General features: G+C 43.0%; 1 protein-coding gene across 7 annotated transcripts in view; it reads right to left on the bottom strand.

Annotated features, from left to right (window-relative positions):
- The window catches only part of itprid2 (ITPR interacting domain containing 2), a 228,667-nt gene that overhangs the window by 82,028 nt on the left and 129,461 nt on the right, over positions 1–17,178 (bottom strand). For all 7 annotated transcript variants that reach the window (XM_072477597.1, XM_072477590.1, XM_072477574.1 and 4 more), the window contains 4 exons: positions 15,003–15,045; positions 14,817–14,915; positions 11,363–11,571; positions 4,775–5,538 (listed from right to left, as the gene is read on the bottom strand). In XM_072477597.1, the coding sequence (XP_072333698.1) occupies positions 4,775–5,538; positions 11,363–11,571; positions 14,817–14,915; positions 15,003–15,045 (1,115 nt within the window). The remainder of the gene's footprint in view (positions 1–4,774; positions 5,539–11,362; positions 11,572–14,816; positions 14,916–15,002; positions 15,046–17,178) is intronic.

Genomic DNA, 17,178 nt, shown 5'->3' with positions numbered 1-17,178 from the left:
TGACATTGACTTAATCTTGAAGGTAGGGCTTAATTTATTGCGTTTCCAAACTAATGTGTATTTATGTTATGCAAATGAATGGTAAATAGGTTCCCCTCATTGACAGCATATTGGCTGCTCTGCTGCTGACACAAGTGTCTGTGTATCTCAAGAACTCATACCAATGCCAAAAGACTAAGATTTCAGCTCCCATTTAATTAAGTCCCCCTGCCTGCCACATTTCCTGCTCTTACAAGCCCCCTTAAATACTCCCCTATGTCCTTATTTCTAAAGCCTAGGAATCCATGTTTTAACCACTTTTCCAACCTGTCCTGCCACAATGTGCGCGCATATACCCCCCGTCTCTTCACCCCGACACTCCCATTATTTTATATTGCCACTCCTCATTCTTCTTCGGAATCGGAATTAAACTTCAGCTGTCATGCGTCCATCCGTTCCACCAGCCCGTCTGTCCTTTTGAATGTCTATCACTATTGTCTTCACAGCTCACAATACTTCCACATTTTGATGTGCCTGAAAATTCAGAAATTGCAGCCTATACCCCCATGACAAGGTTATTAATACAGATCAAAAACAGTGGTCCCAGAACAGACCACTGGGGAAGTCCACTGTATACCTTCCCCCAGTTCGTAAATCAACCATTCACCACTGCTCTGTTTCCTTCCACTCTGTCAACTCCTTATCCATGCTGCCACATGCACTGTTAATCCTGGAGTTTCCAGTTTGTTTTTGAATCTATCAGATGTCTTTTGGAAGTTCATGTACACAATATCAACCGTATTAGCCTGATCAACCATTTCAGTTAGATCATCAAAAATGTCAACCAAATTCGGTAAATACGAGTTGCCTTCCATGCAGAGGACAATCAAAATCACACAAAAAACTGTCCACTGCTTGGAGTCAAATCTAACACAAAGAAGACGGTTCTGGTTATTCAAGGCCAACAATCTTAGCCCCAGGCATTCCTCAGGGTAACATCCCAGTCCCATTATCTTCTACTGCTTAATCAATGACTTTCCCTCCAAAGTCTGAATTGAGAATCTTCGCCGATGATTGCACAGTCTTGAAGTTTCATTTGCATCCCCTCAGATAATGAAATAGTCCATTCCCACATGCTGCAAGAGCTGGACAACAGTCAGACTTGGGCTGATAAGTGGCAAGTAAGATTCATGGCACATAGGTGTCAGAGAATGGTGGTGAGGGGCAGGGTGGAGAGAAGAGAGACCACTGACTAAATACTAGAAACTTAGCTGGACCAATCACATAAATACCAACGCTACAAGAGCAGTCAGAAACTGGAAATTCTGCCACAAGTATCACACTTCCTGACTCCCCAATGCCCTTCCATCATCTACAAGATGCAAGTCAGGAATGACACACAATATTTGCCTGGATGTATGTAGGTCCAATTACAACAAGGAGCTTGGCAGAATCCAGGACAAAGCAGCCCAACTGATGGGCATGTCATCTACCACTGTTATACCATGATTGCAGTGCGTGTTCATCCACAAGACATTATCTTACAAACCCATGATCTCAATCACTTAAGGGAACAAGGTCAGCACGGGCATGGAAACACTATCGTTTAAGCAATTTTCACTCCCAGCACAAACTCTTCTGACTTGGAAATATAACTTTTGTTCCTTTAACATCATTAGATCAAATTCTTGGAATCCCTTACTTAATATTGTGGGAGTAGACACTAGATCTTCACATTTGCGCTGCCAGACAAGTCTTTGTCTAATTACTTCCTCCTAATACTCACTGCCCATGTACCTCTTCCCACATCACCTCTGTTCCTGGGATCAAGGAATCCCCCCAAATCCCTTATAACTGCATAAAGTTGAGCCTTTGATCCTACATTCACCACAACACTCCTGCAGCTGCTGATCTGCTTAATCATGTCTCATATCCACCTTTGATGCCTCGTCTCCAGCAAGGCTCTTAACCTTTCCCACTCGGATTGATCCACCTTGTATACCTTTAATCTTCTCTTCCAAGAGGTGCAGGTTATCAGAGAATCTGGCATAGAACTTGTACAGCCATTCATTGCCAGATATGGTTGGGCCTTGTCCACTATATGCTCCATCCTCGCCTTCAACAAGTGTGAGGAGCTCATGGATCTCATTATATTATTTTTTAAAAATAAACTTTTAAAGTACCCAATTAAATTTTTCCAATTTAGCGTGGCCAATCCATCTACCCTGCACATCTTTGGCTTGTGGGGGCGAAATCCACGCAAACATGGGGAGAATGAGCAACTCCACACGGACAGTGACCCAGAGCCGGGATCGAACCTGGGACCTGGCGCCGTGAGGCAGCAGTGCTAACCACTGCACTCTTTCTATTATTAAGATTGAGACCATTCATGAAGTTGCTTCTGCCCTTCCCCTCGCATATTCAGCCTCCCACCGAGGTCCGAAAATATCTCCAATTTAAAAGCGAGTAATAACAATATTTTGTGTCATCTTTACGCCTCTTATGACTGTAATTTTTGTTGCCTAAAAACATACATGCTAGATTTGAGATTATTCTTCTGATCTTTAAATAATTCTAGAAATTATTAATTTTAAGCTACAATCAAGAATGTAGAACATGTTTGAATCTAATGTGTTAAAAATTAAGAATCTGGTGAACGTTGTGAAATTAATCAGTATTCATCTAGGTTTAATGGGAAAATGTAATGACTGAAACTGGATGGAATGGCAGTTGGACAAAATTCAATGTTGGCAGTTTGACAGTATAGCAGTGTAAAACTGGCAGAACCATCCAAAGTTAGCAACTTAAAAATCGCTTTTTCAGATGGTCCCCAGCCCAGCACAATTGTCCAGCTAGCCCTTTTGGACAAATGCTGGGTAAACCCTTTACGTGGGAACATCCTAGAGGGATTCCCCAGTGCAATTTGGAGTATCTCCCCCAAATGTGACGCTGGGGAGTCAGGAAGTTACGACCCACAAAACCAGACAGGAAGAGTTTCTATAGTAAGTAAACATTAGTCCAATCAAATGTGAATTAATAATGGAAACTAAGTAGATGGCAGATGAACTGGGTATTCTGCATCAGTTTTCACTATAAACGATACAAGTAACACCCCAGAAATAGCTGTAAATCAGGGAAGTGGTAGTGAGCAAGTTGCTCGAACTGTGGGCGGACAAGTTTTTTGGTTCTGATGGACTTCATCCTAGGGTCTTTGAAGAAATGTCCAGTGAGATAATTGATGCATTGGTGTTTGAAGCAGTTCAGAGAAGGTTTACTAGACTGATACCTGGAATGGGTGATTGTCTTATGAGGAAAGGTTGGACAGGCTAGACTGGTATCCGCTGGAGTTTAGAAGAGTAAGAGGTGACATGATTGAAACATATAAGATCTTGTGGTCTTGACAGGATGGATGCAGAGAGGATGTTTCTTCTTGTTGGCAAATCTAGAACTAGTGGTCACATTCAAAAATAGATAGGTCACTCATTTAAGACGGAGATGAGGAGGAATACTTTCCCTCAGGAGGTTGTGAGTCTTTGGAACTCTGCTTCCACCATCTTTTGAGGAAGAGAGTCTTTGAAGATTTTTAAAGACAGGGCTAGATAGGTTCTTGATAAGCAAGTATCTGAAAGGTTATTGGGGGTAAGTGGTAACGTGGAGTTGATGTTACAATCAGATCAGCCATGACCGTATTAAATGGCGGAGCAGGCTCGATGGGCCGAGTGGCCTACTCCTGCTCCCAATTTGTATATTTGTATTGAATGTTGCAGGAGTTCAGACAAAAATCTTGAGACTTTTAGATGGCCTATGTTCCGCTTTTCATAAGCCTGTTTATAAGAGGCACGAATGCTCTCAGGAAATGATTAATCCATTGCGAATTTCTCCAGTAATTCTCTCAACGTATGCATCCACCTTTTTAATAAAACTGGAAATGCCAACTGTCAAATCTTTATTTGAACATGCAAAATGCAGAACCCATGAAATGTTGCAGTGAACAAAAAATATGTAATTGTGCCTAATGTATACAGTCACCATTTTTCATTTTTATCAATATCATCACTCATGGTCAAAAATACTAAATATGTTCAGTTTAAATTTGTGGTTTTGACTATATAGTTGGTCACCAGAATATAAAAAACGCAAACATTTTTTTGTTTGGACTACCACTAATATGGAATTGAATTATGCAAAGCTATTGAAAAATAATCACTTTCATTTGAGCTCTTTTTCAGCATATCTGTGCTGCATAATCATAGAACATAAATATTTGTAAATATAAACCGGAACTGGATCCAAAACTCAAATGCTTCCTACCAACTTATTGAAACCAGAAACGGAGCCTTAAACGATAGATATGCAAGATAAATAAAAAGTTACAAAATAAATCATAAGGATGTGTCAGAATTAATGCATAACTTACAGGAATGCACACGGAAACTTGCTCAGACAGCCCCAACAGGTTACTCCCAATCAAACTGGCCAACATTCAAATTCAAAATGCCAGGTTACAAAAAGTCAGTCCCAAGGTGGGTTGTTTTACTGTAACCCAACTCCAACTCTAGATCAGCTTGAATGACAGACACAACTATAGGTCTAACAGGTTAATGTTATTACTAAGAAAGGGGCCAAGTTCCTGGTGAACAGAAATGAACAGCCCCAAATCCCTGCAGGTCATCACCATCCCTTTCACCACCCCCCCTTAAAATTGTGGGTGGGAGGGTGCTGCAGATCAATATTGCAAATAATATGTTTAGAAAACCCTTTACAAAGTTAACACAAAACTGAAGGAACAACTTGCCTCTTCCAAATCAAATGAGAATTCCTTCTGCTCCTCCATCAGAGTTTTGACCAGTGGGTGCTGAATAGTTGCAGCAAGCCCTTTGTCAGGAGTTGAGCACACTGGTCTGGTGCTCCCAATCTCGGCATCTTCGCTTGAGGGGACAGATGTCTGCTCACTGATTGCTTCCAGCTCCATGTCTGTGGATGCATTCAAGTCTTCGGTATTAGTATCAGAATCAGAGATTCCATTCTTGTCATGCAGGCGATTCCCTGATCCTTCTTTTGAGGAAATGGCCCCACTCTGCGGGGATTTAGTTTGACCAGTTTTTACGTTGCAGGTATTTTCCGGAGGAATAGATTCCGAGGGGCTAAAAGGGCAGTCACTTGCACCTATCACTTCTTCAGTCACTGTTCTCAGCGAAGAGTCGGTCAATTTACGCCATTTCTGCAACCTTGCTTCTTTCTTTTGCTTTACATCCTCTTTCTTCTCATTGTCAGGAATACTTTCATTAGTTCGGGAAGAGTGGCATGCTTTAGAATTTTCTGTACCTGGTAATTCTGCTTGATTGCTTGTTTCTGTTCCTTTTATGTGCTGAGGCGCAAGTAAATTGAGTTTTGAAACGGTCTTCTTTAATCTACCAGCTGCATGGTTTCCAGCTTCACCTGCAGCTGAGTCATCAGATGAGCTACCGATCTTTTTTATAGGAGCACCAGAAACTTGGGAATACAGCGAGGAGAATACGTTAGCCACTGTGGTGAGAACTTTAATCTGGCGGAACCGGCCTGTAATTAAAAGGGAAGAATTTATTATACAAGGGACAACCTATGTGACAAAGTATATAAGAAGGCAGCGATTGAAAGATTAAACACCAATATACAAAGAACAAAGAACAAAGAAAGGTACAGCACAGGAACAGGCCCTTCGGCCCTCCGAGCCCGTGCCGACCATGCTGCCCGACTAAACAACAATCTTCTACACTTCCTGGGTCCGTATCCCTCTATTCCCATCCTATTCATGTATTTGTCAAGATGCCCCTTAAATGTCACGATCGTCCCTGCTTCCACCACCTCCTCCGGTAGCGAGTTCCAGGCACCCACTACCCTCTGCGTAAAAAACTTGCCTCGTACATCTACTCTAAACCTTGCCCCTCTCACCTTAAACCTATGCCCCCTAGTAATTGACCCCTCTACCCTGGGGAAAAGCCTCTGACTATCCACTCTGTCTATGCCCCTCATAATTTTGTAGACCTCTATCAGGTCTCCCCTCAAACTCCTTCGTTCCAGTGAGAACAAACCGAGTTTATTCAACCGCTCCTCATAGCTAATGCCCTCCACACCAGGCAACATTCTGGTAAATCTCTTCTGCACCCTCTCTAAAGCCTCCACATCCTTCTGGTAGTGTGGCGACCAGAATTGAACACTATACTCCAAGTGTGGCCTAACTAAGGTTCTATACAGCTGCAACATGACTTGCCAATTCTTATACTCAATGCCCCGGCCAATGAAGGCAAGCATGCCGTATGCCTTCTTGACTACCTTCTCCACCTGTGTTGCCCTTTTCAATGACCTGTGTACCTGTACTCCTAGATCTCTTTGACTTTCAATACTCAAGGGTTCTACCATTCACTGTATATTCCCTGCCTGCATTAGACCTTCCAAAATGCATTACCTCACATTTGTCCGGATTAAACTCCATCTGCCATCTCTCTGCCCAAGTCTCCAAACAATCTAAATCCTGCTGTATCCTCCGACAGTCCTCATCGCTATCCGCAATTCCACCAACCTTTGTGTCGTCTGCAAACTTACTAATCAGACCAGTTACATTTTCCTCCAAATCATTTATATATACTACAAAGAGCAAAGGTCCCAGCACTGATCCCTGTGGAACACCACTGGTCACAGCCCTCCAATGAGAAAAGCATCCTTCCATTGCTACTCTCTGCCTTCTATGGCCTAGCCAGTTCTGTATCCACCTTGCCAGCTCACCCCTGATCCCGTGTGACTTCACCTTTTGTACTAGTCTACCATGAGGGACCTTGTCAAAGGCCTTACTGAAGTCCATATAGACAACATCCACTGCCCTACCTGCATCAATCATCTTAGTGACCTCCTCGAACAACTCTATCAAGTTAATGAGACACGACCTCCCCTTCACAAAACCGTGCTGCCTCTCACTAATACGTCCATTTGCTTCCAAATGGGAGTACATAGAACATACATAGAACATAGAACAATACAGCGCAGTACAGGCCCTTCGGCCCACGATGTTCACCGAAACAAAAGCCATCTAACCTACACTATGCCATTATCATCCATATGTTTATCCAATAAACTTTTAAATGCCCTCAATGTTGGCGAGTTCACTACTGTAGCAGGTAGGGCATTCCACGGCCTCACTACGCTTTGCGTAAAGAACCTACCTCTGACCTCTGTCCTATATCTATTACCCCTCAGTTTAAAGTTATGTCCCCTCGTGCCAGCCATATCCATCCGCGGGAGAAGGCTCTCACTGTCCACCCTATCCAACCCCCTGATCATTTTGTCTGCCTCTATTAAGTCTCCTCTTAACCTTCTTCTCTCCAACGAAAACAACCTCAAGTCCATCAGCCTTTCCTCATAAGATTTTCCCTCCATACCAGGCAACATCCTGGTAAATCTCCTCTGCACCCGCTCCAAAGCCTCCACGTCCTTCCTATAATGCGGTGACCAGAACTGTACGCAAAACTCCAAATGCGGCCGTACCAGAGTTCTGTACAGCTGCAACATGACCTCCCGACTCCGGAACTCAATCCCTCTACCAATAAAGGCCAACACTCCATAGGCCTTCTTCACAACCCTATCAACCTGGGTGGCAACTTTCAGGGATCTATGTACATGGACACCTAGATCCCTCTGCTCATCCACACTTTCAAGAACTTTACCATTAGCCAAATATTCCGCATTCCTGTTATTCCTTCCAAAGTGAATCACCTCACACTTCTCTACATTAAACTCCATTTGCCACCTCTCAGCCCAGCTCTGCAGCTTATCTATATCCCTCTGTAACCTGCTACATCCTTCCACACTATCGACAACACCACCGACTTTAGTATTGTCTGCAAATTTACTCACCCACCCTTCTGCGCCTTCCTCTAGGTCATTGATAAAAATGACAAACAGCAACGGCCCCAGGACAGATCCTTGTGGTACTCCACTTGTGACTGTACTCCATTCTGAACATTTCCCATCAACCACCACCCTCTGTCTTCTTTCAGCTAGCCAATTTCTGATCCACATCTCTAAATCACCCTCAATCCCCAGCCTCCGTATTTTTTGCAATAGCCTACCGTGGGGAACCTTATCAAACGCTTTGCTGAAATCCATATACACCACATCAACTGCTCTACCCTCATCTACCTGTTCAGTCACCTTCTCAAAGAACTCAATAAGGTTTGTGAGGCATGACCTACCCTTCACAAAGCCATGCTGACTATCCCTGATCATATTATTCCTATCTAGATGATTATAAATCTTGTCTCTTATAATCCCCTCCAAGACTTTACCCACTACAGACGTGAGGCTCACCGGTCTATAGTTGCCGGGGTTGTCTCTGCTCCCCTTTTTGAACAAAGGGACCACATTTGCTGTCCTCCAGTCCTCTGGCACTATTCCTGTAGCCAATGATGACATAAAAATCAAAGCCAAAGGTCCAGCAATCTCTTCCCTGGCCTCCCAGAGAATCCTAGGATAAATCCCATCAGGTCCCGGGGACTTATCTATTTTCAGCCTGTCCAGAATTGCCAACACCTCTTCCCTACGTAGCTCAATGCCATCTATTCTATTAGCCTGGGGCTCAGCATTCTCCTCCACAACATTATCTTTTTCCTGAGTGAATACTGACGAAAAATATTCATTTAGTATCTCGCCTATCTCTTCAGACAGATCCTGTCTCGAAGAATTCTCTCCAGTAGTTTCCCTACCACTGAAGTAAGGCTCACCGGCCTGTAGTTCCCGGGATTATCCTTGCTACCCTTCTTAAACAGAGGAACAACATTGGCTATTCTCCAGTCCTCCGGGACATCCTCTGAAGACAGCGAGGATCCAAAGATTTCTGTCAAGGCCTCAGCAATTTCCTCTCCAGCCTCCTTCAGTATTCTGGGGTAGATTCCATCAGGCGCTAGGGACTTATCTACCTTAAACATTTATAAGCTATGGCAGCAGCACTCTATGCCATCTTGAGTGGCCAATATGCTAGATTCTTGAAATAGGTTCAACATTATTATTTGACAACTAATGCATCTGAAAGTAGAACTCCTGAGTAAGAGCTATCATGGCAAATAATGATAATTAGTGATGGTTTCTGCCCAAAACTATTCAAGATATTTGTAAAACAATACTAGTTAAGCAGCAAATACTACTGGTACTTCTGTGATGCTTTTAATGTATTAAATCATTCAAGGCCCCTTCACAGAAGCACGATCAAAGTCTGGCACTCGGAATTTCAGGAGATATTTGGAGAAAATATCAAAAGCCAAAGTCCAGAGATAATGGCCTAAGTGGCTGAAGGCATGGCTGCCAATGATGCAGTGATTAAAATTGGGGTCATACAAGAGGCCAAAATTAAAGGAGAGCAGGTATCCCAGAGAGTTTTTTTGGGCAGAAGGAGCTTACAGGATTAGGGAGATGCGAGGCCAAAGAAAAATGTGAAACCAAGGATGAGAACTTTGAAATCCAGAAATCTAAGCAGTAAGCTTTCATTTTAAGACATTTCAGATCACAATGATAACTTGGAACTCAAAGTTAATTCAAATGTCTGTTGTTTAACACAAATATAGCAAAGAGCTCATGGAAACTAGAAAGAACAAGAGAATAAAGCAGGCTAGAATTTTTCAGATTTAATTTACATTTTAAAGTAACTAGCTCATAGAACAAGTCAAAATTTTAAATTTTATCAACAACTGGGTTGGTATCAGCAAAGTGTGATGGAGCAAGTGTTACAGGAGGTAAGTGATTCACTTACAGGATTTTGTGCTATATGTAAGATTTATAGAACACTTTACAACATACAACCGCCAGACGTAACTGATTCCTATTCCCAAACAAGCATCAGTAATACTGAGGACTATTCTACACCACACACAGGTTCACAGGCATCGACATTCAGAAAAATGTTCTTCATCACCAATAACTTTCTCAACAGATAGACGCAGAAAGCCCCAAAAGATCAGTGTTATGAAAGCAGTCCATTACTTGATAAACTTAAGCAGAACAGTTCAGGCACCCTGTTCCCCAGAAGACATGTCCTCTGGCAATTCTGCGCTCAACCCCACTGCTACTTAGTGTTTACTGTGAAGGTTGAGGCAAGATTTCTGTCAGAGGCATGGATGAAAACCATGTTGTTTTGGAAGTACTGCTACATAACAGCAGTGTAGCCATAAGTTAATTCTTCATCTAATTAGTGCATGATGCAAAAGGATTACTAAAAGGGTTAAAATAAAAGATAAGTGAGAACAACAACAAGTGAGGACAAGTGGGGCGGCATGGTAGCACAGTGGTTAGCACAGTTGCTTCACAGCTCCAGGGTCCCAGGTTTGATTCTCAGCTTGGGTCACTGTCTGTGCGGAGTCTGCATGTTCTCCCCGAGTCTGCGTGGGTTTCCTCCGCGTGCTCCGGTTTCCTCCCACAGTCCAAAGATGTGCAGGTTAGGTGGATTGGCCATCATAAATTGCCCTTTAGTGTTCAAAAAGGTTAGGTGGGGTTATTGGGTTACAGGGATACGGTGGAGGCGTGGGTTTAAGTGGGATGCTTTTTCCAAGGGCCGGTGCAGACTCGATGGGCCAAATGGCCTCCTTCTGCACTGTAAATTCTATGATCTATGATTCTATGAACAACAGTAAGATACACAAACAACTAGATAAAGACAACAGCCAAGTTTTGGCAGAGGTGATGGCCCCAGCCACTGGCTGAAAGTTGGGGCCTGGCCCACCTCCTCCAGCCCAGGAAGCCCCAGTCTTATTTTACAGTCTTCGGGCAGTTAACTGACTTCTGCCCCCATCAGGGAAAATGTCCCGCATCCAAGAACTGACAGCCAATCAGATGACTGACAGCTCTTCAGTCCCAGCAGTGCCAATGGGAGTGGTGGCCACTGCTGGGACTGCAGTCAGTGTCAGACAAGGAATAGCGATAGAGGCTGGACTGTAGCGCAAGTGGGAGCAGTTTCACCAGATATCAAAAGTAGACTAAAACACTGACACTTCCCTAACTGTGCAGCCTTGTCCTAAAGTCAGGAGAGTAGCTCGTCACAGCTCTCTCATCAGCCATCCCTGTGACTTGAATAATGACCAAGATTGCATTCTGCTACTTTATGCCCTGGGAGCAGACCAAGAAACTCGCAGCATCATGCCACTTGAGACACATACAGCGATCAGGAGTAAGAGACTGACATTTGTTAAAGCACTTTACCCTTTAAAAAAATAAATGGGAAGCACGATTATTACTTCAGAAAATGAATATACAAGTAAACCATCCAGCTATGTAACGATGGCAAAATATTAACTTTGGCAGAAATATTAATATCCACAGAATATTAATGCATTTGAATTTTTTTTTTTTTTTTTTTAAAACTTACTTGTAAGAGCAAAATTTGGGTTGTCCAATTCCAGTCGTTGCATTTGAGCATCTAAAAATAGTTTAAAATCTATTCCTCTTGCAAATGATGAAGCATTAAAAAACCGACATGGAATTTTAGATGCAAGGTCAGGTTCATCTGTTCCAAATCCAAGATTATATAGAACATCCTCAGGGTCCTCTTCATAAAGGTCCAATAATTCTGAAACACTGAGATGGTGAAAAAAAAAAAAAAATTGTTGCAATTAACATTTTTAAAAATGCAAAAGTGCATCAAACAATACTAGTTCGAAAGATTACCAAACTGTCCAACAAAACATATAGACAATTGTGTGTTTATGGTTCAAAAATTAAATTTGTGATTCTTTCGTACAACCCAAATGATCCTCTCAGTTAGAGTTGGCAACAAATGCCAGTCTAGCCAGAGACTCGCACGTCCAAGAACAAATAAAATAAATATCCAATTACCAGAACTAGGACTATTCATTAAAGCACTTTATTCACTCTTTTTTTCCCCCTAAAGGTGCCACCTCTTATTGGAGAATGGCATCATGGGTGACAGTAACCTCCACTGCTTACTTTGAGGAGATATATTTTGTACTTGAACCTGTATTCAACCAGGGGGCATCACAGCTGATCCTGGCCTTTTCTTCAATTGATGGTGACCATAGCACCAGGCAACAGAGGAATCCTGGTAGATTTGATGCTCCCTGGTGGAAACTGTTGTTTCCCTAACTAAGATTACAAACTTACTGAAGACCTGGAATTGAATTTGGGACCTTCCTGGTCTGTATCACCCAGCTACTCATGACCTGGATAGTCACCATTGAGGCAGGAATTGCAAGCCGGGCTATTTCCCATTGTGATGATCCCACCTCATGTCCGAGATAGGCAGGTTATAAAGTTGCCTCCATTCACTGGAACATCAAACCAGTTCTGCAAATAAGTATTAGGCACTCTACCCCTATCTCTCACTCCCCCAATATCCTGATATCCACGGAGGACAGAACTCATGAGCCTAATCATGGACAGAACTCATGAGCAGAAGGCAAAGGGGAACAGTAGAAGGATGTTTTTCTGAATGGAAGATTGTGACTAGTGGTGTTCCACAGGGATCGGTGCTGGGGCCTCTGTTGTTTGTGGTGTACATAAATGATTTGGAGGAAAATGTAGCCGGTCTGATTAGTAAGTTCGCAGATGACACCAAGGCTGGTGGAGTGGCAGATAGTGTTGAGGCTTGTCAGAAGATACAGCAGGACATAGGATTACTAATGGAGACTTGGGCAGAGAAATGGCAAATGGGAGATTAATCCGGACAAATGTGAGGGAATGCATTTTGGTAGTTCTAACATAGAGGAAAAATATACTGTAAATGGTAAAACTCTTAGGAGTATAGAAAGTCAGAGCGATCTGGGCATACAGGTCCACAGATCTTTGAAGGTGGCAATACAAGTGGACAAGGTAGTCAAGAAAGCATACAGAATGCTTGCTTTTATTGGACGGGGCATTCAGCATAAAAACTGGCAAGTCATGCTATAGTTGTATAGAACCTTGGTAAGACCGCACTTGGAATATTGCGCACAATTCTGGTCACCACACTACCAGAAGGATGTGAAGGCTTTGGAGAGGGTGCAGAGGAGGTTTACCAGGATGTTGCCTGGTCTGGAGGATGTTAGCTATATGGAGAGGCTGAGTAGACTCGGACTGTTTTCATTAGAAAGACGGAGGTTGAGGGGTGACCTGATAGAGGTCCACAAGATTATGAGGGGCATGGATAGAGTGGATGGGCAGCACTCTTTCCCAGGGGAAAAGGGGTCAGTCACCAGGGGCCATAGGTTTAAGGTCCGTGGGGCAAAGTTTAGAGGAGATGTGCGAGCTAGGTTTTTTACGCAGAGGGTGGTGAGTGTCTGGAATGCGTTGCCAGGGGAGGTTGTGGAAGCAGATACATTAACGGCATTCAAAAGGCATCTTGACAAACACATGGATAGGATGGCTATTGAGGGATACGGCAAAAGGAAGTGCCGAGGGTTTTGGCAAAGGTTGGTATCATGACCAGTTGAGGCTTGGAGGGCCAAAGGGCCTGTTCCTGTGCTGTACTCATAGAATCATAGCATTTACAGTGCAGAAGGAAGCCATTCGGCCCATCGAGTCTGCACTGGCCCTTGGAAAGAGCACCCTATCTAAGCCCACACTTCCACCCTATTCCTGTAACCCAGTAACCCCACCCAACCTTTTCTTTGAACACTAAGGACAATTTAGCATGTCCAATCCACCTAACCTGCACATCTTTGGACTGTGGGAGGAAACCGGAGCACCCAGAGGAAACCCACGCAGACACGGGGAGAACGTGCAGACTCCACCCAGACAGTGACGCAAGCCGGGAATCGAACCTGGGACCCTGGAACTGTGAAGCAACTGTGCTAACCACTGTGCTACCATTCCACCCATTGTTCTTTGTCGTATTGTTCTTTGTTCTAATCACATTATATAGTCTTTTGCTCTTGAAACTGTCAAAATAAACAAACCACCATTCAAAAGCCTCTTCAAAAAACATTAATCCTCTTAAGAGCTCATAACACTGTCAAACACAGCCATTTAAACTTCACTTGAAAAAATGTATTCCTATTAAGTGTTCATAAAAATATCCTGACCACTGTATAAACAACCCCAGCTAATTTCATTACTGGGTCTTGGAGATCAGCCAAGCATTCGTAATGATATTCAAAAGCACAGCCATATAAACAAAACCTCTAGAGCTAAATATATGAAAGCATTTAGAGCAGATGGTGGTCTGTTCCATTGCTTCAAATGGCTGAACAGATGATGACGGAACTTCCAATCAAAGAAAAGATTAAATCATTAAAATCTCAATATTGGTAAATGCAGAAGAGTACTTTTTCCACTGAAATACCCTATCAGCACTTAACTTATCATATATCATTACCCATGACATGTGAAATTGTCATTACCTTTTATCTTATCTGTCAAAAGGCTCCCGACTCCAGACCAAGTTTCCCCTTTTGTTCATAATTCCTTTGAGCTACCATGAACTATATCTAACAGAATGGGTCCAGCTCCATGGAAATATATGGGGTCTAAAATTCCGACCACTGCAATGGGGTAGGATTTCTGCATGTAGGCTCGCTGCTAATAAAATCCCAGATAATGGGAATAGGGGCAGAAACAGGCCCTACCCATCATTTTTAATTCCCACCAGCCTCCATTCCAACATGACAGAGTTATGAAAATTCGAGCCTCAATGTCTTAACAGGTGGAGCCATTGGGGTAGTGGTTACAATTTTTTTAATTTGAAGTAATGAAGAAGTAATTTTAGCTCGTCAGACACAAAGAAAGTCTAAGATGGCACATCAAAATATTTTCATATGTTTATATGAAGTCGCAATCAACTCTCTCCAATGTGTTTTGTCTGCCATCTTGATTACTCATCAGCTTACCTAGATACAGTTGTATTGCTCTTGCCAGAGCCAGTGGAGTTCATACTGTTTCCCATTTGATAAAACTGCTTCCGCTTCTCCTTGGCCGATGTCCCACGGCTGCAAGACAGACGTTATTGATCAGAAAAATATAAATAATTTTTCAAAAATCAAGAAATGCATTTTTTGGTTGAGACATATACTCACCTTGGTGCTGACATTGAGTCACTGCGAGAATGAAGATAATTAGCTGTAGATGAAAAGTGCATGGTGTGAATAAAATGCATCTTCCAAATTTTAAACACAATTGGATATATGCAGTCATCCAACTTCACAATCCAAAAATAATATCAACTTGTTTACATGCCAGCAATCAGAACCTCAAATATGGCTGTTCCGTGGCAAGGTAGACCACCAGTTTGTTTACTTCAAGCTCATCTTCACTTTGACACTTAACTAGCATCCTCATCTCACTGTTTATTCAGTTTTCCAAATGCGTCAGAACATTAATGCTTACTTCTTTAAAAAACCTGACAACATATCACAAAGCAAAGACAACCTGCACAAAAACCAAACTTGACTCTGTACGGACTTGCTAAACCACTGAGTAAACTTAGACAAATGACTTACAAAAGTGTAAATTTGTGGCTGTGCATGCCCGATGGCATGCCTAAGCCTCCAGGAGTGCATATCAGATTCCAGGGCTGTGCCCTATGATTGTAAAATCAGGCAAGCTACATTGTACAAGATTCCCTGTGATAGCCACAAAGTGTGGACAAGTATTCCTACAATACCGAAGCACTACTTTATTTAAATAGAAGTGTGCCGCATTACCTTTTGGCAAGATATACAAGGAGATCACATGGAACATAGACATTACAGTGCAGTACAGGCCCTTCAGCCCTCGATGTTGCGCCGACCTGTGAAACCACTCTAAAGCCCATCTACACTATTCCTTTATCATCCATATGTCTATCCAATGACCATTTGAATGCCCTTAGTGTTGGCGAGTCCACTACTGTTGCAGGCAGGTCATTCCACGCCCTTACTACTCTCTGAGTAAAGAACCTACCTCTGACATCTGTCCTATATCTATCTCCCCTCAATTTAAAGCTATGTCCCCTCATGCTAGACATTACCATCCGAGGAAAAAGGCTCTCACTGTCCACCCTATCCAATCCTCTGATCATCTTGTATGCCTCAATTAAGTCATCTCTTAACCTTCTTCTCTCTAACGAAAACAGCCACAAGTCCCTCAGCCTTTCCTCATAAGATCTTCCCTCCATACCAGGCAACATTCTGGTAAATCTCCTCTGCACCCTTTCCAATGCTTCCACATCCTTCCTATAATGCGGCGACCAGAATTGCACGCAATACTCAAATGCGGCTGCACCAGAGTTTTGTACAGCTGCAACATGACCTCATGGCTCCGAAACTCAATACCTCTACCAATAAAAGGTAACACACCGTACGCCTTCTTAACAACCCTCTCAACCTGGGTGGCAACTTTCAGGGATCTATGTACATGGACACCAAGATCTCTCTGCTCATCCACACTGCCAAGAATCTTACCATTAGCCCAGTACTCTGTCTTCCTGTTATTCCTTCCAAAATGAATCAACTCACACTTTTCTGCACAACATTTGCTATCCTCCAGTCTTCTGGCACTATGACAAAGATGACTTTCAAGTCAAAGCCAAAGGCTCAGCAATCTCCTCCCTAGCTTTGCAGAGAATCCTAGGATAAATCCCATCCGGCCCAGGCGACTTATCTATTTTCACACTTTCCAGAATTGCTAAACCACCTCCTTATGAACCTCAAGCCCTTCTAGTCTAGTAGCCCGAATCTCAGTATTCTCCTCGACAACATTGTCTTTTTCCTGTGTAAATACTGACGAAAAATATTCATTTAGCACCTCTCCTAACTCCTCGGACTCCACGCACAACTTCTCACTACTGTCCTCGACTGGCCCTACTCTTACCCTCGTCATTCTTTTACACCTGACATATCTATAGAAAGCTTTAGGGTTATCCTTGATCTTACCTGCCAAAGCCTTCTCATGTCCCCTCCTGGCTCTTCTTAGCTCTCTCTTTAGGTCCTTCCTAGCTAACTTGTAACTCTCGAGTGCCCTAACTGAACCTTCATGTCTCATCTTTACATAAGCCTCCTTCTTCCTCTTGACAAGTGTTTTGTCTGCTTTAGTAAACCACGGTTCCCTCGCTCGACCACTTCCTCCCTGCCTGACAGGTACATACTTAGCAAGGGCACGCAGTAGCTGTTCCTTGAACAAACTCCACATTTCCATTGTGCCTATCACCTGCAGTTTTGCTCTCCATCCGATGCATCCTAAGTCTTGCCTCATTGCATCATAATTGCCTTTCCC

This window comes from Scyliorhinus torazame, chromosome 2, assembly GCF_047496885.1.
Source record: "Scyliorhinus torazame isolate Kashiwa2021f chromosome 2, sScyTor2.1, whole genome shotgun sequence".
Lineage (NCBI taxonomy): Eukaryota > Metazoa > Chordata > Chondrichthyes > Carcharhiniformes > Scyliorhinidae > Scyliorhinus > Scyliorhinus torazame.
The sequence above is the reverse complement of the archived record's forward strand: the minus strand, read 5'-3'. Positions and strand labels throughout refer to the sequence as shown.